Source organism: Chiloscyllium plagiosum, unplaced genomic scaffold (genome assembly GCF_037043375.1).
Source record: "Chiloscyllium plagiosum isolate Xiang-an unplaced genomic scaffold, Cpla_swu_hap1 HiC_scaffold_26, whole genome shotgun sequence".
NCBI lineage: Eukaryota > Metazoa > Chordata > Chondrichthyes > Orectolobiformes > Hemiscylliidae > Chiloscyllium > Chiloscyllium plagiosum.
The window spans coordinates 12,842,715-12,868,156 of record NW_028270164.1 but is presented as its reverse complement, the minus strand read 5'-3'; the positions used below and the strand labels follow the sequence as shown (position 1 = coordinate 12,868,156).

General features: G+C 42.3%; 2 protein-coding genes across 5 annotated transcripts in view; both read right to left on the bottom strand.

Annotated features, from left to right (window-relative positions):
• Positions 1-11,576, bottom strand: part of LOC122563057 (guanine nucleotide-binding protein G(t) subunit alpha-2) — a 61,418-nt gene extending 49,842 nt beyond the window's left edge. Inside the window, exon 1 of one of the 2 annotated variants that reach the window (XM_043716408.2) lies at positions 11,376-11,576. In XM_043716408.2, coding sequence (XP_043572343.1) covers positions 11,376-11,493 — 118 coding nt within the window. In that variant the 5' untranslated portion in view covers positions 11,494-11,576. Of the gene's footprint in view, positions 1-11,282; positions 11,347-11,375 lie in introns of those variants that run through there. The other variant, XM_087973489.1, reaches the window with a different exon arrangement.
• Positions 11,577-22,437: 10,861 nt separating this feature from the next.
• The window catches only part of LOC122563058 (EF-hand and coiled-coil domain-containing protein 1-like), a 29,560-nt gene continuing 26,555 nt past the window's right edge, over positions 22,438-25,442 (bottom strand). For all 3 annotated transcript variants that reach the window (XM_043716412.2, XM_043716411.2, XM_043716410.2), the window contains 2 exons: positions 25,050-25,119; positions 22,438-24,961 (listed from right to left, as the gene is read on the bottom strand). In XM_043716412.2, the coding sequence (XP_043572347.2) occupies positions 24,831-24,961; positions 25,050-25,119 (201 nt within the window). In that variant the 3' untranslated portion in view covers positions 22,438-24,830. The remainder of the gene's footprint in view (positions 24,962-25,049; positions 25,120-25,442) is intronic.

The window sequence follows — 25,442 nt, the reverse complement described above, 5'->3', positions numbered from 1 at the left end:
CGCATGTGTTCAGGCTTCTGTACCATCTCCCCGATGGTAAAGGTTATAGAAAAACATTGCCAGGGTGGAATGGATCTTTGAGAATGGTGGCGGCCTTTCCTTGGCGGGCCTGGTAGATGGATTTTATAGATGGGGGGTTAGTCATTGTGATTGTCCAGGCCAAGTTCACCACTCTCTGTACTCATGTCTGATCTTGAATGGTATAGTTCCATACCAGGTAGTGATACATCCAGACAGAATGCTCTCGATGGCGCACCTCTAAAGATTGGCTAGGGTATTTGCCATCATGCCAAATTTACTCAGTTACCTGAGGAAGAAGAGATATTGTTGGGCCTTTGTAACCAGTGCATCCACATGAAGAGTCCAAGAAAGCTTGTTGTGGATGACCACTCTCAGGAGTTTTACAGTCTCCATTCATTCCACCTCTATGCTGTTAATGTGTAGGGGGGCACGAGTAACATTCCGCTGAAAGTCAATAATGAGTTGCTTGGTTTTGCCAGCATTGACAGCTAGATTGTTCTCAGTGCACCATTTTTCCAGGTCTTCCAACTTCTGTCTGTAGTCTGTTTCGTCACCATCTGAGATTCGACTGACTGTGAAGGTGTCATCAGCGAAATTGTAAATGACATTAGTCTGGTATTTGGTGACGCAGTCATGGGTACACAGTGAGTACTGTAGGGTGCTGAGTATACACCCCTGGGGGCTCCAATGTTGAGTGTTAGTGAGAATGAAATATTGTCCCCAATCTTCACTGATTGTGGCCTATGGGTCAGGAAACCGAGGATCCAGTTGCAGAGAGGGGAACTTAGTGCGAGATCACTAGGTTTAATAATCAGTCTCGAGGGGATGATAATGTTGAAGGCTGAACTGTAGTCAATGAGTAGGATTATTGCGTAGCTGTTCTTTGTGTCAAGATGTTCTAGAGAAGAGTGAAGGGCAAGTGATATGGCATCTGACGTGGATCTGTTGGTCCGATAGGCAAATTGGAGTGGGTCAAGAGTCGTGGGGAAGCTAGAGTTGATTAATGCTATGACCAGCCTTTCAAAGCACTTCATGACCACCGAAGTTAGGCCACTGGGCAGTAGTCATTGAGACATGCTGCATGAGCCTTCAGCACAGGGGTGATGTTGGCCTGCTTGAAGCAGGCAGGGACAGTGGCCTGCTGCAGAGAGAGGTTGAAGATATCTGAGAAGACCTCTGCCAGTTGATCTGCGCATGCTCTGAGTGCATGGCCTGGTACTCCGTCTGGTCCAATCGCTTTCCTTGGATTCACACGAAGGAAAACTGATCTGATCTCTGATGCAGTGACTGTTGGAATAGGTTCCATCAGGACTTGTCGGAATAGGTGTTACCTATCCGCCAAAATTCTGCTCAAAGTGGGCATAGAAGGAGTTGAGGTGATCTGGGAGGGATGTGTCATTGTCTGCTATCTTGCACTGTCTCTTTTTAGAACCTGTGGTATCATTCAATCCTTGCCATGGTCGCCAGATGTCTGTCGGAGTCTGAATCAGTATTGGTCCTTGGCTGTCTTAATGGCTTTGTGAAGGTCATACTTAGATTCCTTATATTTGAGTGGGTCGCCTGATCTGAAGGCCTCACGCCTGGTTTTTAGCAGGTTTAACAGGTTCATTTAACGGGCAATTTATAATGTTTGACTATAGTTTTCTGTTTTATTCATATATAACTCATGATAATTCTGGGTGTTGAAGAAAGGATAGACAGTATATGTTTGCTTTGTTGACACTTGGTGCAATAAAAATTCTTCAGTTTTTTTCTGGTTTTTAAAAACCATGGAATCTTGTGGCATTAACTTCTTTGAAAAGATCTGGAAATTTCAGATTATCTACATTAACTTAAGAGTAACTATTCCCTAACCAAGTCATAACAGTAGATAAAATGCTGCAGAGTCCAATTGTAAACTGTAAACAGACTAACATTGTAATCATTGTGACATACAATATATGGATGTTACAGTATCTACTCAAAGGTTTTCATCCTTTTGTCTTGGCTCTGCAATACTGAAGGAGTGCTACGATATTGGAGGCCTTTCAGATGAGATGTTAAACCAAGCTCTATTGTGTTCGCTCAGTTGATAAGATCCCAAGTCACCATTCAAAGAAAAGAGACCTTCCACTATTCAGGATAATGTTGTCCCTTAACCAACATTATCAAAATTATCAGTAATTTATTTCAGCTTTATTTGTGGGGCTATGGTGCATACACATTGACTGCCACATCATTCTACATCCCAACATTTCAGAAAAATATGCTTCTTTGACTGTGAAGTGTTTTGGAACATCCTGTGAACATGAAAGATTTATTTCTTATAACGGGAGGCACTAGTTGTGAATGCCACTTAAACTACTGTGAGATACAATATGTACCTGATACTGTACTAACTGGAAGGGGACTTTGAGATAATGTAGCCTGATAACCTTAAAGTAGTTGTAAGATATTCTTGTCTGCAAATGACAACTATCATTAGCAGGCAGCATATGTTTCAACTGCATTCCATATCATTAACCCTTTTTATGTCCATCTGAAGAAGACTTTAACATCTTAGGTAAAGGATAGCACTTCCTACAATGCAGCACTTGATTGGTATTTCATTTGTTAGCTTATTAGGTTCCCAAGTCTAGGCATGAACTGTGAACACACAACCTCCTGACTCATCTGAGAGACCGCCATTACAAAAAAGTACCAGGTCACATTGTACTGCTTGGAAACATTCTGCTCTAGATAATGCTAACCAAATATATACAGCTTTCAATAACAAAGAATCTACTGGGCTATCGCAGCATAGTCAGCACATTACATATTTAGGGACACTGTAATCCAGACAATGCTTGACATTCCAATGACTAATGATACAGATGATCAGTCATTTCCATTTTAGGTTAATACATTCTAAGTAAAAGCAACAAAAGTTGCTGGAAAATCTCAGCAGCTCTGGCAGCATCTGTGAAGAGATATCAAAGTTAATGTTTTGGGTCTGGTGATCCTTCCTCAGAACTGGTTCAGATTTTACTTAGTAGTAGCAAATTCAGAAGATGTGGCATCAGGAACTCAGCATTGGGCAGCCTTCGGGTGATACTAAAGATAGCCAGCATAGTCATTTAAAAGAAATCTTAGGATATGAGCAAGGCCAGCATTTATGCCATACCTAATTACCCTCAATAATTGAAGAACTTGCTATTTCATCCACATTTAATTTGGTATGGGGCAGAAGTCAAATAATGGTCAGACTTAGTAAGGATAGTGTGTTTCCTTCACTCAAGGGCGCTAGTACACCATTTTTTAAAGATGACAATGCCAGTAATCCATGGTAACCTCCACTGATCCAAGCTCCTTCCTGCCAGATTTTATTTCTGAATTTTATTCATTTTTTCAAACATCTTGCTGGGAATTGAATTCATGCTGTCTGGTGATGCCATACGTTTAACTACTTTTAACATCTTCTTTCTAGTTCAGGAACATGTTTGCTGCATCTCTCCCATAATGGCTGGGAATAGATTTAGTATTAACAGCGGATCATCTTACTGTGCCAGCCCCCTGTCGAGTCTTTACAGTTTTAGTGGAGATTATTTTCTCATTCTTCACGCTATTAAGTAGTGTTTGGCTTAGGGTTTGTGACTTCTTGATGTAAAAACAGATGTGGATGTGTTAAAGCATAAGAAAATATAAAGCAACAACAATAATTCAGCCTGAAAGTCACAGTCAAAAATTACAACATTGTAATCAGCATGAACTAATGTTTAAATGCTATTTAATTGAGGTATTTATTTTCCAAAATGGTCTTTTTTTCTACTTTTCTGAAAGGCTTTTGTTTTGAAATGCCAGCAATTAAGTACATTTTGATCCTTGCTATGAAGGCTGAAGAGTTTATCCTAGCCTTACAGAGGGAGTACTGCCTTGCTAGAGGTGATATTTCTGATCAAGCATTAACTCTAGGTCCAGTCTCTCTGTTTAAGTGAAAAATAAAGCTCCTAAGGCACTAAAGATAAAATACCAAAAGAACTGTAGATGCTGGAAATGGGAAACAAAATCAAAAAATTACTGGAAATACGTAGTTCTGAACAAGGGTCACTGGACCCAAAACATTACTTTTGCTTTCTCTCCACAGATGCTGCCAGACCTGCTGAGTTTTCCAGCAATTCCTGATTTTGTTCCGAAGGCACTGCTTGATAAAGTGCAGGGTGCTTGGACCAATATTCCTCTACCAAACACCACCAACAACAGACTAGTTACTGGCATCTTATTACAGGCTGTGGGATTATTGTAATTATAATTACTCTATTATATAATGTGACCAATTTAAGATGGAGACGAGAAAGAATTTCTTCTCTCAGAGTTTTGAGTCTTTGGAACTCCTTGCCACAGACAGCTGTTAGGGCAGAGTTGTATACATTTAACGTTGAGAGAGAGAGATTCTTGATCAGTCGGGGAAATCAAGAGTTTTGAGGAAATGGCAAGAAGGTGGACATGAGGAATGCTGGATCCACCATGATCCTACTGAATGATGGAACAGGCCTGACAGCCAAATGGGCTCCTGTTTCCATTTCTTATGGTCTGTATTATTATATCATGAACAAAATACCTGCCGTGTTCATCAATATTACAACAGTCAATAATACAACATTCTTTCCAAGGTTATTGTAATTGGACATGAAATGCTTGGAGATGTTTTTAGAAAGGCACAACATATACAAGGTGTCATTGAATGTCAGGACAGGCTTAAAGGACTGAATGGCCTGTTAATGATTATCTATCCTATAACATGCATCCGTGTGTAATTGTACAAAATTATGAATTATGTACAAGTCTTAACATATTTGAACCTTTATGGAAATTGTATGCAAATAAATGCAGGACGGTTAGTTGGCTCAAATTTGTTAATGAGATCTAAAATTAGGTGAATCATAAGTGAAAAATTCAATTAAGAAATGGGAAGTCAATTATGAAATTCTCGCATTTATGCATATTAATTTTATTTACTGCCTCTCAGGCCATTTCACTTACAATTGTTCTGGACCAGAGCAAAACCTCAAAATAAATTAAGAAGATAACCTAGGCTCTGCCTTTTCTTATTTTAAAGGCAAATCCTGGCATTTTTTTAATTGCAATTCGAACAGTCAGTTTACCTGTCATGAAGCCAAACACACTTCATTCATACACTATAGTTAAAAGACAACAAAAGAAAGAATTTGGAATAACCTAACTCTACTGCAAAACTTAAAAGAGTAATAGATTATTTAACTACCAAACAGTAGCACTTTCCAATTTAGTAATGTCCCATAAACACATCCTTCATCAAAATTGCAACAACCCAATAGCAGTTATGTTCTCTCATTCTGTCATGCATATAATTTTCAAAATGATTGTCTGCAGTAATAAGCTCCATCTAAACAGTATGGAATTTTTATCCTTCATTTTTTCCAGAAGCTTTAAGTGATTATGATCAGTATATACAATTGTTCCAGACACATTACGGGCAATATAAATATTGTAACACCCACACCAAGCTCAAGGTCTCCTTCTCAATCGTGGAATTTTTCTGTTGACGAATATTTAATTATCTGGAGAAATTCCCAGTAGGTCTTTCTATCTCCTCACCATCTCCTTGCAAAAGTACAGCACTGACATCCACATCACTTGCATTGATAGTCACCTTGAATGGCTGTGCGTAATTAGGTATGGCTCACTGGGACAGTGGTTAACACAGATTTCAGGCTGTCAAATGCCTTCTGTTGGAACTCAGCTCTTTCCTCTGAACTAAAAATATCTATTTTGTCCTCCACCTGTTCTTGTTTTCTTTTTCTGAACTATTTGATCAAGAATAGTCTCTGATAGTTGAACTTCAACTTCCTTATCTTTATTCTTTGATTTCTCCTCTTACTTCAACCTGTGGCTTTGTGACCTTGTTAGCACACAGTCAGGAAAAATCCTAGGATATACTTCCTGTAATACCTCAGTTGCCTGATTTTCCACAGACTTTACAGCCACAGTGGGCATCACTCCTACCTGTGATCCAGCTTTATCATTACCAAGGATGAACTGTTTTTCTGGAACTGAAAATTTCTCTATTACTCCCATAACCACTTCACCCCTTTATTTCTCCAACCTCACTTTATATAATGGAAAACTGCCCTTCTCACTAGGAATTCCACATATTAACACCTTCTCTGACAATACTCCTTCTAAATTATATATCTCCTCATTTCTCACTGTCAAATATTGACTTACTCCAGTATTCTCTTAAAATCTTAATTTCTTTACCTACCCCTCCTGGCATACATGAGTACACCTGACCCACACAAGTAAATTATTTGAAGATATCCAACGCCTTCTTCTCAACCAACCCCTGACCAGGTTTTACATTGTTTTGCAGCTTTTTAGCTTCCACTGTGCCTTCCTTTATCACTTCAACAAAACTCACTGTCTTATCCTGGGGTGGCACGGTGGCTCAGTGGTTAGCACTGCTGCCTGAGAGCACCAGGGTCCCAGGTTTGATTCCAGCCTTGGGTGACTGTCTGGGTGAGTTTGCACATTCTCCCCCCGTGTCTGCGTGGGTTTCCTCTGGTTTCCTCCCACAGTCCAAAGATGTGCAGATCAGGTGAGTTGGCCATGCTAAATTGCCCCATAGTGTTAGGTGCATTAGTCAGAGGGAAATGGGTCTGGGTGGGTTGCTCTTTGGAGGGTCTGATTGGGCCAAAGGGCCTGTTTCCACACTGTAGGGAATCTAAAAGAAAATCTAATTTTCCTCCATCCGTCTTCCCAATACTTTTTCTAAACCACTAATACTACGACTTCATTTGGTCTTATTGCAGTGAGCTTTTTTATTTCTCTTTCCCCCTCAAGTTTCCTTTTTACCCTGTGGTAAATTGCCTTTGCTATCATTTCCATGAGATCTCCTTTTTCCTTACCACCTGAGGATTTCTCTTTTCCCCAATTTCTATCCCTCATGGATTGAAATTGAAGTCGAAAGTCAATTTTTGATTTATGAACCAACCAGACATCGACCAATCATCAACCAGTTTTGCTGCTAATCTTGTAACCTTACCTCTCTCCGCTTCTACAGAAATTCTCACTACTTCAGGAAGTGAATTTTTGAATGCCTCCAAAATAATCATCTAAGAGTGACACATGTCTCATCTATTTTCAATCCCCTTATCCATCGATCAAAATTACTTTGTTTGAACCTTTCAAACTCAATGTATGTTTGACCATGTTCCCTCCTTATATTCCTAAAACGTCTCTGGGCTTCCAGCATCAGCTCATATGCACTTACGATGGCATTTTCACTCCCCAGATACCTCCTCTGATAGTCATGCAAATACCCTAACTGGCTCTACTTACCGGCTTCATTTTGATCAACAATACCCACATGGTCACCGGCCATTTCATTTATTTAGCCACTTTCTTAAATGAAATTTTAAAAAATCTTTGATCTTCCTCTCACTGTACTATGGCAATGCTAGGACATATTTAAACAGGTCCCCACTAGGCCTTTGGCTACGAAGGGATTGTTCTCCATCAGTGTCTTCATCACTACTCCTACCTTTCACCTCTACCTCTGCCATTTTAAATCGAGTTTGAGTTTTCGGTTCCAACCTCTGAAGTTCAAAAACTCTCTTATTTTCCCTTACTTCTGCTAAGGCCTTCCTCTCCTTTTTCTTTTCTTTCTCTCTGATTGAAGTCGCAATTCAAACTTTCTTTTCCTTTTGCTTCTAATTCAAGCTGGTTCATTTTCAATTGAATTGAAATTGTAGCCATTTCCAAAGGTGGCATTCCAGGCAATTGTAAATGCCACAATTATCTCCCCTTTCCTCACAGACACAAGTAACCCCAACTCCAGTGTGTTTTCCAATTCCAAAAGCTTTGCCTTGCTGACTTTCTATAAAACTCCTGAAGTGACTTCTTCCGCCCCAGGAAACTCTTAGTGACTGAAAGAGCCATTAGTACACAAGCACACCCAACTTAGACCATTAGACACGGGAGCAGCCCATCGAGTCTGTTCCACCATTCAATCCTGGCTGATAAGTTTCTCAACCCCATTCTTCCATTTTCTCCCCATAACTCTTGATCCCCTTGATACTCAAGAGCCTATCCATCTCAGTCTTAAATATACTCAATGACCTGGCCTCCAAAGCCTTCTGTGGCAATGAGTTCCATAGATTCACCACTCTCTGGCTGAAGAAGTTTCTCTTTATCTCCATGCTAAAAAATCTTCACTTTACTCTAAGTCTGTGCTCTCGGGTCCCAGTCTTCCCACAAATGGAAACATCTTCCCAACATCCACTCTGTCCAGGCCATTCAGTTTCAATTACATCCCCCTTCATCCTTCTAAACTCCATCAAGTTATAGACCCAGAGTCCTCAAACGTTCCTCATATATTAGGCTGTTCATTGCTGGGACCATTCTTGTGAATCTCCTCTGAACATGCTCCAGGGCCAGTACATCCTTCCTGAGATATGGGGCCCAAAACTGCACACAATACCCTAAATGTGGTCTGACTAGAGCCTTATATAGCTTCAGAAGTATATCCTTGCTTTTATATTCAAGTCCTCTCGAAATAAATGCCATCATTGCATTTGCCTTCCTAACTATTGACTCAACTTGCAAGTTTACCTTGAGATAATTCTGGACTAGAACTCCCAAGTCTCTTTGCACTACAGACTTCTGAATTTTCTCCCCATTTAGAAAATAGTCCATGCCTCTATTCTTCCTACCAAGGCGCATGGCCACTCACTTTCCCATGTTGTCCTCCATCTGCCAATTCTTTGGCCACTCTCTGAACCTGTCCAAATCTTTCTGCAGCCTCCCCACCTCCTCAATGCTACCTGTCCCTCTGAAAAAAGAACACCAACACTGCCTTTGAGGCCAGTAATCCTAAACCCCAACCTGGAATTAGAGATTTTGATCCGGTATAGAGACCCCAGTTTGTTATGGACCAGAACAAACCCCCTCAAGAAGATAGCTTAGATCCTATCTTTTTCTTGTTTTAAAGGCAAGTGCCAAGCATTGCGTTTCAGATGCAATTTGATTGGTCAAACTACCAGCCTTGAAACCAAACAAACACTCTTTAATTATAAACTATAGTTAAAAGACAACAAAAGAAAGAATTTGGAATAATTTAACTCTATTGGAAAACTTGACAGAATATTGGATTTTTTAGCTACCAGAGAGTAGCAGTTTCCAATGTAGCAACATCCCATAAACACACTCTTGGCAAAGGCAATTTCAGTAAAATAGATTGTCTCACATTCAAGTCTAACAGCAGGAAGGGAACTCCAGCTTTTAGCTGTAACAGACAGAGGGATAACAGCTTCCACACTCAGCTTCAACACTGTAGCAGCAACTAAAACTAACAGTCCTGGTTTTGTGGGAGCTTCTTACCACCCGTTCAGGCTGCTTTTAAAAGAAAACAAGGCCTCAAAAACTGTTTACTTTATTGGCTTGGAGTAGCACTTCTCTCTCAACCTTTCTTAAAGAAAAAGACAAAATAAACCATAAGAATTGTCACACTATACATCATGTCTCATACACTATCTCAAAATGCTAGCTTCTAATTTGGAATTGAATTAAACTGTAATGGGTTCTGCTAGTCAGAGCCAATGCATGAGCATAGGACAACAGTATCAAAATGGCATGCTCTGTCTTTGTCTCATGATTACCCTGACCTTTTGGAGTTGATGCAAATCCATAATGAAAGAAAGCAGGTCCCTCCCTTGTAATAAAACCACAAAGTAAAGACAAAGGAAGTTAGTGTCCACAAAGACCACAGAGCAGAAACTGCCTGCACTTAGGTACTTAGAAAAACAATATCACCCTTGGATATAACAGAATGGATGTTATCTGTCATGGGAGAAACACAATTTGGTTGCCAACAGTTCAATAACTACAACTGAGGTTGCTAATAACTAGCAGTCACACTTACTGATCCGAGAGCCTTTGGCTGGATACTGTCAAAAAAGTTAGTGGCAAATAAAAGACAGAATTTAATGTAAACATATTAACTAAAAGTAGTGACTAGAAAGAACGTATGTTTATATAGCACCTAACCAACATAGGGTCTTAAACCACAATGTTTTGATGCTCAGCCAAGTCTCAGTTGTCTTTATCTCATTTGAAACAACAGGTTGTGCAGTTTCAGGTCCCATTTCAGCACCTTGAGAACAAAATCTAAAATAGCACTCCAGTGCAGTGCTGAGGTAGTGCTGTATTTCAAGGCTTAGCCAGTCCTCTTTGGTGAATATAAAATGTCCTGTGGCCTTTTTCTAAAGATTACTAACATGTATTGCCCAACGGTAAAAATCACACAACTTCAGGTTTATTTGGAAGTACACGCTTTCAGAGCTCTGCTCCGTTGTCAGCTGGCTACCTGATGAAGGAGCTGTGCTCTGAAAGTTAGTACTTCCAAATAAACCTATTGGACTATAACCTGGTGTTGTGTGAATTTTAACTTTATCCACACTGGCACCTCTACATTGTATTTAGTGCCCAGCCAGCTGAGTATATTATAAACTGGGAATCTGGTTATTATCTCCTTGCTATTTGGGGTGTGTGCCGTATACGAAAGCACACTCGATTTCTAAGATTACAACAATAACAACACTCCAAAAGGACTTATTTGAGTGTAGGGCACTTTGTACATGCTGAGGTCATGAAGGATATTAATGCTCAGAATATTAATTTAAAAATCACACAACACCAGGTTATAGTCCAATAGGTATAATTGGAAGCACTAGCTTTCGGAGCACCGCACCTTCATCCACAACCACCTGATGAAGGAGTGGCGCTCCGAAAGCTAGTGCTTCCAATTAAACCTGTTGGACTATAACCTGGTGTTGTGTGATTTTTAACTTTGTACACCCCAGTCCAACACCGGCATCTCCGAATCAGAATATTAATAACTGTCACTCAGAAGTGACAGTTTCATTTTTGAGTTTAATTCTTATTTCCAATACTTGGATGGTTCTACAACGTACATTAATAAACCAAGCACTTTCACGATTGGGGTATATTGAGTTGCAGGTGATTGTTATGTATATGTTATGTATAGTATATGTTATCAGATGCCCTTTTATAAGAATAAACAGGATAGCCAACTGGTAAAATGTGCTGCTAGAATTGCTACTTGGATGTTGACACAAATGCTGACATATACGTGATTTCCTCCATCACATATTTGTTCAGCTTCCTTTAAAAGTTCAATTTAAGCATTTACCTGGTGATATCTTAATTTCAAACTTGCTAACAGAAAGTTTAGAAAACTAACTTACCATTATATAATTAAAGTGAACTATCTACAGAAATGGAAAGGTTTAACCTTTATCTTTGTTTCCCCTTTTAAATCTGTATCCCAGCTGCATTACCGAGAAGCAACAGCTTTACAGTTCTGGCCTCCTTCTCCGCATCTTCCTGTAGTTTCTTTTCCAGTTGTTTTGACCTTTTCGCTAATTCCTTGTCTTCTGCACTCGCTCCACTCCCCATCCGTGAACCTGCTGCTATTGTTGCTGCAGTTGTAGGCGAATAAAGAAAGTTAATTTGCTGTGAATGATTGTGCTGGAATTGGCCTTCAGGGCAAAGAGACAATGAGTCACCAAATCCCCAGGCACAGTTGGAGCTTTCCTGTTCACTCTTCTGTCCTAATCATCCTTCCTCTAACCTAATCTCTTCATTGAGATTATAGAATTTGATCAGCCGCATAAATGAAAAAAATCCAATTACAACAAAGGACACAGAAAGGTTACACACGTGATGTGGTCAAATTTTTAAATTCACTGTGAACAATAAGTATTTGCAAGATAAACATGCATAAGGAAGTTAAAAATCACACAACACCAGGTCATAGACCAACAGGTTTAATTGGAAGCACACTAGTTTTCGGAGCGTCGCTTCTTCATCAGATCATTGTGGAGGGCTCAAATAGGATTGAGCTCTCCACTACCACCTGATGAAGGACCAGCGCTCTGAAAGCTAGTGTGTTTCCAATTAAACCTGTTGGACTATAACCTGGTGTTGTGTGCTTTTTAACTTTGTACACCCCAGTCCAACACCGGCATCTCCAAATCTTGCGTAAGGAAAGCCACTTAACTTTCTCCATCACTTTCCCCAGTGTAGCATCAGTGATTCCAGGATTTATCTGTTCTGTATAATCGTTATCTTTTGTGTGAAGACACTTCGATCAATTTCGATATGAACTTGCATCAGTATGTGGCTGTGGTTCCCCTCACCCCCCATGGTTTCATTTAAATTACTTGTTCAGGACTTGATGAACAATCTGTGTGGCCATACTAATAGCTGCAAGAACAAACAATTTAACATAATTAGTTGAGCTCATTTATTCTGACTACCAGTGACGTACATACATACAGAGGGACCTGTCCTCTGCAAACAAAAGGAACGTGTTCGAGCCTACTGCCTTTTTCTGAAGGGTCCTCCACTAGGTGGCACTGTGACTAGCATGCTCAAAGTATGCGCATAGTTGGTGAGCTCAAAGATGGATGTAAAGTCATGAGGAGTTAGGGTAAGGATTGAGGTAAGGCTGGGTTTGGGGGAGGCAAAGGTAAAGGTTGAGATAGGGCTGGGTTTAGAGGGGGCAAAGGTAAGGATGAAGGTAGGGCTGGGTGTAGTATTAGGGGTAGGGATAAAGGTAGGGTAGGTGGAAGGGTTGGGATAGGCTTAGCATTACATGTAGGGGGTAGAGATAGAAGTAAGGGCATGTGTGGAGACAATGGTAGGTATGGGTTTGGAGGTAGGGTAGGGGCGTAAAAATATAAGTAGGGATAGGAGTGAGGTTTAGTCTGGGGGTTGGGTGTGGCCAGCAGTGAGAGGTGGGAGTGAGGGATGGGAATACAGACACAGAAAGGGGGTAGGGTTGGAATGTGGTCAGCCATCAGGAGAGGTGCAGCATCCTGTGAAATGATCAATGGGGAAGGGGGGGGGGGCAGCCAGAATTCTCTGCTGTGGTGATGTGACATGTGCTGGCAGCCCCCCTAACCTCCCCATCACCCTCCATTTATAGTACACTCCAAAACAACCCAGCACAAATGTGTTAATCACAAAGTGCTTGGGCCAGGTTTCACAGATGTTCTAGGCTACTCAATGTGAATGCAGAACCTCTACTGAATGTGGGTGGCACGGTGGCACAGTGGTTAACACTGCTGCCTCACAGCGCCAGAGACCAGGGTTCAATTCCCGCCTCAGGCGACTGACTGTGTGGAGTTTGCACATTCTCCCCGTGTCTGCATAGGTTTCCTCCGGGTGCTCCGGTTTCCTCCCACAGTCCAAAAATGTGCAGGTTAGGTGAATTGTCCACGCTAAATTGCCCATAGTGTTATGTGCAGGGGCTAAATGTAGGGGAATGGGTCTGGGTGGGTGCGCTTCGGCGGGTCGGTGTGGACTTGTTGGGCCGAAGGGCCTGTTTCCACACTGTAAGTAATCTAATCTAATCTAATTGCCCTTGAGGTCGGCCAATGGATTTTATTGTTCTCAAGTCTCCTTTCTGAGAAGAAGCAGATAGAACATTTAAGTAATCCAGATGATCTTCCTTTCCAATCCCATTGTTATTTGCTTGCTGCTGTCATAGTAGTGGTAAAACATAGATTATCAATTAACGTGTTTTGAGAAGATTGGTAGCCAGGTTGAGGTTCTGGATGTAAGTTTGCTCGCTGAGCTGGAAAGTTCATTTTCAGATGTTTCGTCACTGTACTAGGTAACATCATCGGCTGCTCATGCCGCCTCCACGACCATCAGCCAGACAACAGCCACCACAAACCTGGACAACCAACCACTGCCGTGATTGCTACCAAATCCACCGCCACTGAGACCGATGCAAGGCCCAACCGAAAACATACTTCCGCACACCCCCGTTGCTGCCGCCACAGCCACTTCTGCCCCCTCTGACATCACCCATGCCATGCGTCCTGCGACTTCTGTCCCCTTCGCGGCCGCTGCTGCAGCTACTTCCACCCCTTGCGTCATCGCCTACACCACAGGTTCCGCCACTTCTGCTCCCTACGTCATCACTATGACTTCTGCCCCCGTATCTGCCGTTATCGCTGCCACTTCTGTCCCCACTGAGACCACACACCTGCAAACTGCCAACACGCACCCCCCCCACTGATCCCACTGTCACCATCCCCGCCCCCCCCAGAACCCCGTGGTGAGCATCACTTCCACAAATGTGTGGGCGGCACGGTGGCACAGTGGTTAGCACTGCTGCCTCGCAGCGCCAGAGACCCGGGTTCAATTCCCGACTCAGGCGACTGACTGTGTGGAGTTTGCACGTTCTCCCCGTGTCTGCGTGGGTTTCCTCCGGGTGCTCCGGTTTTCTCCCACAGTCCAAAGATGTGCAGGTCAGGTGAATTGGCCATGCTAAATTGCCCGTAGTGTTAGGTATAGGGGTAAATGTAGGGGTATGGGTGGGTTGCGCTTCGGCGGGTCGGTGTGGACTTGTTGGGCCGAAGGGCCTGTTTCCACACTGTAATGTAATCTAATCTAATCTAAATGACGTCACGTCCCCCAGTCCTGCCACTACCACGCTCACTCCTGTTACAGTCTCCACCCCCACTCCTAGCTATACCAGGTCCTAGCTCCCAGGCCTGCTGTGTTTTCACTATCCCCCCAGACCTCCCCCTCACTGAGGACGAATGATCAGTCCTCAGCAAAGGTCTTACCTTCATCTCCCTCCGTCCACACATCAATGAGTTCAATACGCATCATGATGTCGAACACTTCTTCCACCGTCTCTGCCTCCAAATTTACTTTTTTCATCAAGACTCCGGTACACCTTCCAAGGACCCCTTCCCAACACACCCTATCCACCTGGACATCCCGTGACTATTACCTGCCCTTGACCTCTTTATTTCCAACTGCCACTGAGACATTAACCACCTCAACCTGTCTACCCCCCTCCCCCACTCCCACCTCTCACCCTCACAACGCACAACCCTCCTCCACTCTCTCTGCTCAACCCTAACTTCACCATCAAACCAGCGGATAAAGGGCATGCAGTGGTAGTTTGGCACACTCAGCCTGCTCCCACCCCATCGAATTCATCTCCACCTACCTCATTACTGTCCTATCCCCCCTGTCCAGGAACTCCCCACATACATTTGGGACACCACCCACGCACTCCAACTCCTCCAAGACTTCCGTTTCCCCAGCCCCCAACTTCTCATCTTCACCATGGATATCCAGTTCCTGTACACCTCCATCCGCTATGACCAGGGCCTCCAAGCCCTCTGTTTCTTCCTCTCCCAACGTCCCCACCTTGCACTGATACACTTATTCATTTGGCTGAACTGGTCCTCAACCTCAACAATTTCTCCATCCAATCCTCACACTTCCTCCAGACGAAAGAGGTAGCCATGAACACCCGCATGGGCCCCAGCTATGCCTGTCTCTTTGTCAGCTACATAGAACAGTCCATCTTCCAGAGCTACACTGGCACCACTTCCCACCTTTTCCTCCACTACATTGATGACTGCATCGGTGCCACCTCGTGCTCCCACGTGGAGGTTGAACACCTCATCAACTTCACCAACACATTCCACCCAGACCTTAAATTCACCTGGATCATCTCTGACACCTCCCTCCCCTTCCTGGAACTCTCCATCTTTATCAACAATGACTGACTCAACACCAACATTTTCTACAAATCCACCGACTCCCACAGCTACCTAGATTATAACTCCTCCCACCCTACCTCCTGGAAAAATACTATCCCATATTCCCAATTCCTCCACCTCTGCTGCATCTGCTCCCTGGAGGACTAGTTCCACCACAGAACACACCAGATGGCTGTTTAGGGTCTTTCAAGTTCATTAGCTGCTGTTTTAGTGTGCTGGTGGGTTTGTGGGCTACCATGATAATAAGAGGTCTGAGTAGTCTAGCAGTCATTTCTGAGATGTATTTGATGTAGGGGAAAGTCGCTAGGGTTTTTGGACGTGTTTTGTCTGCTTGTTTGGGTTTGGTGCTGAGAAATCAGCAGACTGTCTTCATTGGGTATCCATTTTTTTGAATACACTGTATTGGTGATTTTCCTCTGCTTTACATAGTTTCTCTGTGCTGCAGTGTATGGTAGCTCATTGAATTAATGTTCTAATGCAGCTCTGTTTGTGGATGCTGGGATGATTGCTTCTGTAGTTCAGTATTTGTTCCGTATGTGCTCTTTTCCTGTAGACGCTGGTTTGAAGTTCCCCATTAGCTGTTCACTCTAGTGACATCTAGGAATGGCAGTTTGTACCGCAGCTTTTTACAATATATGTTAATGATATAGAAGATGGTATCAGCAATAACATTAGCAAATTTGCTGATGATACAAAGCTGGGTGGCAGGGTGAAATGTGATGAGGATGTTAGGAGATTACAGGGTGACCTAGACAAGTTAGGTGAGTGGGCAGATGCATGGGAGATGCAATTTAATGTGGATAAATGTATGGTTATCCACTTTGGTCACAAGACAGGAAGGCAGATTACTGCCTCAATGGAATCAATTTAGGTAAAGGGGCAGTACAGAGAGATCTAGGTGTTCTTGTACACCAGTCAATGAAGGCAAGCATGCAGGTACAGCAGGTAGTGAAGAAGGCTAATAGCATGCTGGCCTTCATAACAAGAAGAATTGAGTATAGAAGCAAAGAGGTGCTTCTGCAGCTGTACAGGGCCCTGGTGAGACCACACCTGGAGTACTGTGTGCAGTTCTGTTCTCCAAATTTGAGGAAAGACATTCTGGCTATTGAGGGAGTGCAGCGTAGGTTCACGAGGTCAATCCCTGGAATGGCGGGATTACCTTACACTGAAAGACTGAAGTGACTGGGCTTGTATACCCTTGAGTTTAGAAGACTGAGAGAGGATCTGATTGAGACATATAAGATTATGAAAGGATTGGACACTCTGGCAACAGGAAACATGTTTCCGCTGATGGGTGAGTGCCGAACCTGAGGACACAGCTTAAAAATACTGGGTAGACCATTTAAGACAGAGATGAGGAGAAACCTCTTCATCCAGAGAGTGGTGGCTGTGTGGAATGCTCTGCCCCAGAGGGCAGTGGAGGCCCAGTCTCTGGATTCATTTAAGAAAGAGTTGGATAGAGCACTTAAAGATAGTGGAATCAAGGGTTATGGAGATAAGGCAGGAAGAGGATACTGATTAGGAATGATCAGCCATGATCATATTGAATGGCGGTGCAGGCTCGAAGGGCTGAATAGCCTACTCCTGCACCTATTGTCTATTGTCTATCGTCTTTAGTGAATTTTATGCCAGTAAGGGTATTATTGATGGTCTTGAAGGTTTCCAACAAAATACGTCAAGAAACCCTAGCCACTCTCCCCTACATCAAAGACATCTCCGAAATAACTGCCAGACTACTCAGACCCCTTGACATTGTGGTAGCCCACAAACCCACCAACACACTAAAACAGCAGTTAATGAACATGAAAGACCCTATGCGGACAACAAGCAAAACTAATGTCATTTACAAAATACCTTACAAGAACTGTAACAAACACTACATTGGACAAACAGGCAGAAAACTAGCCACCAGGATACATGAACATCAACTAGCCACAAAAAGACATGACCCACTTTCACTAGTATCTTTACATACAGATGAGGAAGGACACTACTTCAACTGGGACAACACATTCATCCTAGGACAAGCCTAGAAGCATGGCATTCCACCCAGAACTCTATCAACAAACACATTGACTTGGATCCCATTTACCATGCCCAGAGAAAAAGAACAGGAAATGACATCACCAACCCAAGGAAACCGAAACACATAAATAAAAAGCAGGCCATACCACCAGTGCTTCACTGGAGGCTCACTGAAGATGTTACCTAGTATTGTGACAAAACATCTGAAAACGAACCTTCCAGCTCATCCAGCAAACTTACATCCATAGACTATCAATTTTCAACTTCCATCATCTGATGTTAATATCAAGACTTCCATGACTAAAATGGTTACAAGAAGGAAGAAACATAAACCTAAAATAACTGCCATTGATCACCTAAGGCAGGGTCAGGAAACCAAATTGGAATAAACAAAATTGTTTGAGCTGAAATTATCATTTTACCTCTAGATGTTAGTAACAGTCACCTCCATCAGGTATTAGGGAACTTGCATAAATTGTTACAATTTGCACTTCTATGAGAGTTCCAAATGAAAGTGTTGCCTGCAAATATCCAGCTTGGAAAAACAATGGAGCCAGACTCAGAGATACACAATTGAACCATAATCCTCAGCAGAGTGAGGATTGGTAACAGCACGGTCGAAAAGACCTTCCCTCTCCTTGCAATTCCTCTTGGTTTCATTGAGAACCCAAAAAGGTCTACTACTGTGCATTTTGCCTCTTTACCTGATCAGAGTCTTGTGGGCTCAAGACCCATTCCACGCCTTACATAATGTCGAATGATTGGCACAGCTAAGTACAGAGGGGACGCTTAACATTTTTGGAGATATTGGTTTTGGATGAGATAATTTGTTCAGGTGAATTTAAATGCCCTTGGAAAAGGAACCGAAGAGTTCTCCCATGTCTTAGTCAACACCAATCCTAGAACCAGAACCACCACTGCAGTTTCTGGACTGTGCACAAATTGTTTGGCTACCAACTGAAAGATGTTAATTGCCTTTGGGTCGTTCTGGAGGGTGTTAAATAAATTCAAGTCTATTCTTTCTGGAATGATGAAGAAGTGGGCAAGGGGAAAGTGATACACTCCATCAATAAACACATCGATTTTGATCCTATCTATCTTACCTTGAAAAAAAACTGGAAAGGACATCACCTTAAGAAACCAAGACCTATAAATAGAGAGGTGGGACATACCACCAGCACTTCAACAGAGACTCTCACTGATAATGTTACCTAATATGGTGACAAAACATCTGAAAACAAAACTTCCAACTTAGCCAGCTAACTTACATATTTATGATCAACCTTAAAAATCACACAACACCAGGTTATAGTCCAACAGGGTTAATTGGAAGCACTAGCTTTCGGAGCGCCACTCCTTCATCAGGTGGTTGTGGATGAAGGTGCGGTGCTCCGAAAGCTAGTGCTTCCAATTAAACCTGTTGGACTATAACCTGGTGTTGTGTGATTTTTAACTTTGTACACCCCAATCCAACACCGGCATCTCCAAATCATATCATCAACCTGAGCTACAAGTCTTCTCAAAAAATCGCTAGTACGTCGACCGTTACTTGAGTCCTTTTTAATTATTTGTGGTCAAGCCAACCATAAAACTGAGCAAAACCCGAAAAAAAAATCTCTAGATGCTGTAAATCAGCAACAAAAACAGAAATTGCTGGAAAAGCTCAGCAGGTCTGGCAGGATCTGTGAAGAGAAATCAAGAGTTAACGTTTTGAGTCCGGTGACCCTGCCTGAGAACTGAGCACCTCAGCTTTGACCCAGATCACTGACCAGTGACTGTACACGAGCAGCAATAGTTAGTTAGGTGAGAGGTCAGGGAAGCCTCCAAAGAAGCCTTTCCAACAGGCTACCAAAATGAACTAAGATTCCTGATTCTGCATTTGGTGCCCCCACACCCAACCTCTCATTCTTACACCTTTCAGCAAGCACAATCACTGCATGCATGACTGCCCCAGGTAAGATCGAAGACCCAGTTTCTTCAAGGTAATCTTGTAAGGAGCTCAGTCTCTGGAGTAGATTAGTGTGCCAGGAAAAGCAAAGCCAAGTCAATAAAACTGAACGAGCTTTAACTGGCTAATGGAGGGAACCTGATTACAGAGTTACATTCTTTTGAAAGCTTTAGGGGATTCTGTGCTCTCAGCAGCTGTCAAATGCAATCATTGGTTTGTTCAATATTGGCTGGCGGCTGTCAAAGCTGTTTTCAGTCAAATGGCATTCTTCTCTTCCCCACAAGTCAATCCTCCCGAAAACCTGTCCCAGCTGAACTTTGATATTTAGACAGGAACGGTGGAGCCTCGATTCCTCATTAGGTGGTTTATTATGGAAAAACCATCTCTATCTAACAATTGCTCAACAGGAAGGTCGATACCTCAGAGGGCCAGACCATCAAAGGATTTGAAAATATAGTGGACAACTTTCAAATTGAAGCATTACTTAATTAGAAGCGAGGTAAAGTCCAGGTAGATTGCGGATAATACTACCAGTGCATCCATCATCTCTGTAGCCAATTCCTTTAAAATCCTAGGATTTTAATTTGGAATTAATAAAAATTTGCAAGCCTACGTGGCCAGTCAAAGGCTCCCATCTCAGATCTGGGCTAAAGGGATTTGAAATCCCTCTGGCCCCTTCCTGTCCATCAGGGGCACCTGGGAGAATCACAACCACTGAGGCGTAGGTGCTTCCCTTTGCTCTTGTTCAGTCACCATGAAGGCACAGAGTCAAGCTTAGTGATAGAATTCCCACCTCTGAATCAGAAAGTGAAGGGGTTCAGACAGTGCAGCAGTTTGAGAAGGAAGGGGGAGGAAATCAACGTGAGAAAAAGTACTGGGGAAACCAGCGAGGCTAAAGATCAATAAGTCCTTGAACCTAGGGTGTTTCCTCCAAGGGTTTTAAAGGAAGTGGCCACTGGTAATAATGTTCCAAGAATCCTTAGATTCTGGATAAGTCTCAGTGGATTAGAAAACTGTTGATGTAATGCTTTTAAATTTTTTTTTTACAAAGGAGACAAAAAATTTAGCTGGGTGAGTTGGCTTAACATCTGTTACTGGGAAAACGTTACAGTTTATTTGTTAGCATCATTATAATTGGTGATCATTCACTATCGAGTATGATTATCTACCCTGAAAATTCCATGTCACTGCTCATGGGTTCTGTTGGCCATTATGTGGCTGATGAGTCTGATCCGAGAGCCCCATTTCCAACAATACATTTGGCAGATATATCCAAGGTCCCTGCAGCCTACAGGCCTCAATAGCAAGGTCAATAATTTTACAGGTTGAACACGTTCTATGTCCTCTACCTGCCCAACACCATAGCTATTTTCATGAAATGGGCTGCTTTCAGCACAGCCAAACCATTTTCACCAGCTCATCATCTCCATTATTAACTTTTCTCTCTACCTGGCATATTATCTTCCAAAACTTTGTCTGCCTATCATTCTCTGTCTCTGGGCTCCACCTCTATTCTTTCCCCCACCAACTTCAACATAAATATCACCTTTTATCAGCTACCATCAGTTCAGAAGAAGAGTCACTGGAGTTGAAATATTGACTCTGCTTTCTCCCCCAAAGTTGCTGCCAGAGCTGCTGAGTTTCTCCAGCAGTTTCTGCTTTTGTAGGAAGGTTGATGCCTCAGACTATGAATCCTTCTATTATTATGTAAGGTTACCAAATGCATAGTAAAACTCAATGCATAGATAAGAGGTTACAGCACGTAGCAGTATGGTCCAACCCTTCTGTGCTGGTGTTCATTGTGTACACAAACGGATATTTTCAATCACATTTCTCACCTTGAGCCCATGAGTCTATCTTTTTTTCCTCCAAGCTCCTATCCAATTTGATCATGAATGCTGGCATAGTATCTGCTTCAACCAGTAACTCTGGGTGGTTGTATCTGACCATTACCAATGCAATGGGCTGAAGGGTCTCTTTCTTGTTGTATGACTCTGTATGATTGCAAAACAAATGGATACAGTTTGAAGTACTTTGACTTCAGAGTTTACAGTGGATAGAGTCAAACGTGGAGAGGTTATAAGTGTCTGAGAGCTGCAATAGACTTTAAGACATGTTTTCATTCAATTCCTTCATTTCTCACAATCTTATACTCCACTACTACCTGATGAAAGAACAGCGCACTGAAAGCTAGTGCTTCCAAATATACCTGATGGACTATAAACTGATGTTGTGTGATTTTTAACTTCCTAAATCCAATAACCCCCTCCACTCCATCCCTATAGTAACACCTGTGTAGTAACTGTATCGTAATAGGTGTCACTATTGCTGTAGAAATATACAAACATTGACAGTTTACCATCATAACATTTACGAGTATTTAGATATGCAGTTGCAATGCCAAAGCATATAAGGCTATAAGCTAAATGCTGGAAAATTAGATTGACTAGTTAGGTGGTGGTATCTGACCAGTACAGACTAATGGGCTGAAGGATCTCTTTCTTGCTATATGACTTTATATGATTGCAAAACAAATGGATACAGTTTGAAGTTCTTTGCCTTCAGAGTTTAGAGTGGATAGAGTCAAAGGTGGAGAGGTTATAAGCGACTGAGAGCTGCATCAGACCTTAAGACATGTTTTCATTCAATTCCTTCATTTCATACAAACTGCAACAGGTTAACCAGCATTTTTAATTGACCAGCACCACGCAAGTTGGTGTCGGGGTGGGGCATTTGGTATTTGGAAAGTTACCAAATACATAATAGGAAAACATAATCTCTGCTCAAATGGAAAACATTGAAAACAAAGATATTAATATACTCCTCCCATCAATATATAAATCGATTTAATCCAATCTCAAAGAATCAAAGGGAATATCTCCACATCACTGTCTAGAAAAGGAACCATAAATAACAATGATTACCCACAAGGGGGCGACAGATCCTTTAAAATAATAATTTTCATACAATATCATAGATAAACAAAAGGATATAGTGAATCAGAACAATGAAGATGGATAGATAAACAAAGGATGAAAATCTATATACAATTTCAGAAACTAAAATAACATTTTTATACACAGCTAGTATAAACCAGTAGGCAATTTACAGGGCACATGAAATCAGAAGATTGCAGAGAAACAACAGCAAAGCAGCAGACATCCATCCAAAACAGTCCAAACAGCCCTAGACCCACCCTCCTCTCAACCAGCATAGCCCTCCATTCCCTTCTCCCTTACTTGCTCCTTTAGTCAACTCCTTAAATGCATCTAAATGATACAACTCAATTGCTTCCTCTGGTAAAGAGTTTCACTCTCTGAATAAAGAAGTTCTTTATAATTTTTTAATCTTTCTGCAACAATTGATATTTTGTTCAGCATCAGAGTCCGTGCAAGTCGAAGTCTAACAGCTGTGGGTGTGGAGTTGAATTTTTTATGGAACTCATATCTTTCAAAGTATCTGTGTTGGAGGGGCTGAGTCTCCTCCCAGTGGGGAGCACTGAGAGCCTGGATGTTCAGAAGCTCTCTCTCATGTAGAATTCCATCAGCTTGGGATAATAAAGGTTGAGAATCCAAAACAAGCAGCCTGGGCTACATGTAGCTGCATTACTTTGGTCACTGGAAAATTGGGCAGCACGAATAGCATTGCTGCCTCATAGCACTAGGGACCTGAGTTCAATCCCTGTCTCGGGTGACTGTCTGTGTGGAGTTTGCACGTTCACTCTGCGTTTGCATGGGCTTCCTCTCACACTCCAAAGAATCTGCAGGTTAGGAACTGGCCATGCTAAATTGTTCAGTGATGTGTAGGCGAGGTGCATTAGTCAGGGGTAAATGTAGGATCAAAGGGTTGGGGAATGGGTCTGGTTGGGTTACTCTTTGGAGGGTCAGTATGGACTCGTTGGGCCAAAGGGCCTGCTGCCACACTGAAGGGACTCTAAGTTCACCCCAGAACTTCAACAATTAGCACACATCTCTTCATTGCATCCCTCCCACTGCTTCCCCCATTGAACTTCTTGGAGGCAGTTTTACACTAATGGTTTCTAGTTATGATCTTCCCATAACATTTTCTCCCCATCTAAACAATCAAAATCTTCCATAATATTAAAGAGTTTTAATAGGACATCCCCTTGCCTTCCTTTCTCAAGAAGAAAGACAAGTTGTCAATCTGGCATCCTCCTTATAAATTTATTTTACACCCTCTGTGTTTTGATATGTTTCTTTGTAATAATACGGTGTCCAGGATTGTGTACAGTGTTCCAGGTACCGGCTAATCAACACTCTCTACTTTTCAATTCTCTCCCATCAGAAATAAACCCAAGTGCTTTGTTTACTGTTTAGTGACCTGGTTATTGTGAGCCACGTCTTGAGATGTGGAACATGGTTAGCTGATACAGATTCAAGACTGAGTACATAATCTTTTCTGATAAAAGTCTCTTTCTCTCCACAGAAGCTGCCGATTGGTGTTTTTTTTTTAAATTTCAGGTCTCCGGCATCTGTGGTATTCTGCTTTTTGTTAAAGCTCAGTCCCATTCAAAAGCAACATTGAAATGCTGGAAGGGTGACCACTGGGATGAGACATTAAACCAAGGCACCAGCTGCCTGTTCTGATGGACACGTAACTTTCATCACTCTCTTTCTGCAGGGAGCTCCCCCAGTATCCTGACAAACAACCGCCTTGCAGTTATGACAAAATTAACTGGAACCACACTCTATGTGGGATCTTCCTGAGCACAAGATGGTTACCGCATTTGTCCACTCAGTTAACAGGTTTCATTAGCTGCAAAGTCCCCAGAAACAAGCTCTCTCTTTAAATCGATTTGCTTGCCTTTTGTGACCACATGCAAATTTACAGAATTTTTGTCACTGAGATTGGTCAAAGTCCATGATAGCACAGACTGTACATCATCAATTGCTTCAGATGTCTGTATGTGTCAGCCTGTGATTAGCCAGCCTCCGGTCCACAAGCATTCATAAACATTTGTGTTTCAGTGATTGATCTTCAATGGTTTCAAGAAGATGGAGAGGACTGCATATACTAGAGACCTGGGGTCAATAAAGTGTGGAGAAAGCAAGGCAGGTCAGGCAGCATCTGAGCAGCAGGCAAGTCGATGTTTTGGCAGGACCCTCTTCTGCCTATGGATATTGGCCACATCCCAACTGACTGCTTAAGAGGGAAAGATTGAAGATTATTGCTGCAAAGTGGGATCTGCCCACTTCCATGCATTAACATGATATCACCAGGGAGTTTTTCCTGATCTGCTCCTCCTCCGTTTGACATGAACCTTTGGCGAGTAACTCACAAGAGAGCAGCTCTTTATGGAGAACACTCAATATGTCCAAGGAGCTCATCATTCCTGTAAAACAGGCAGGGAAAGTTGTTATTAACAGGCCGAATCGGATTATCGCTCTCTTTTATAACATCTCACTGTTGTGATTCCTTACCATGTCCCACATTGTAACAGGAGTCCAAAGTGCTCATTAAGATCTTCCCCAATGACCGTCTGGAAATGTTCTGTGATCAAGCAGAATATAAATTGAGGATGGATAGGAATGCAAGAAAAAGGAAGAGTTAGAATCTGAAAAACATCAAAAACTGGTCCATTCAACAACTCAGGAACATGGTGTCCACTTAAAACAGACGCCTCCTGTATTCTGTTATTCAGTCTACTTGATACCTGGTGAGGATACCAGTGACAAAATAACGTCATTAAGTGTTTGCATGGATTTCTGGACAGTTAAGGCCTGTAGGCAAGTATTCACAAGACCCTCACACTGTAAACCCAATTCAAAATCATTGTCAAAACATTCAATCCATCTTTGGCAGAGGCAGGCTGA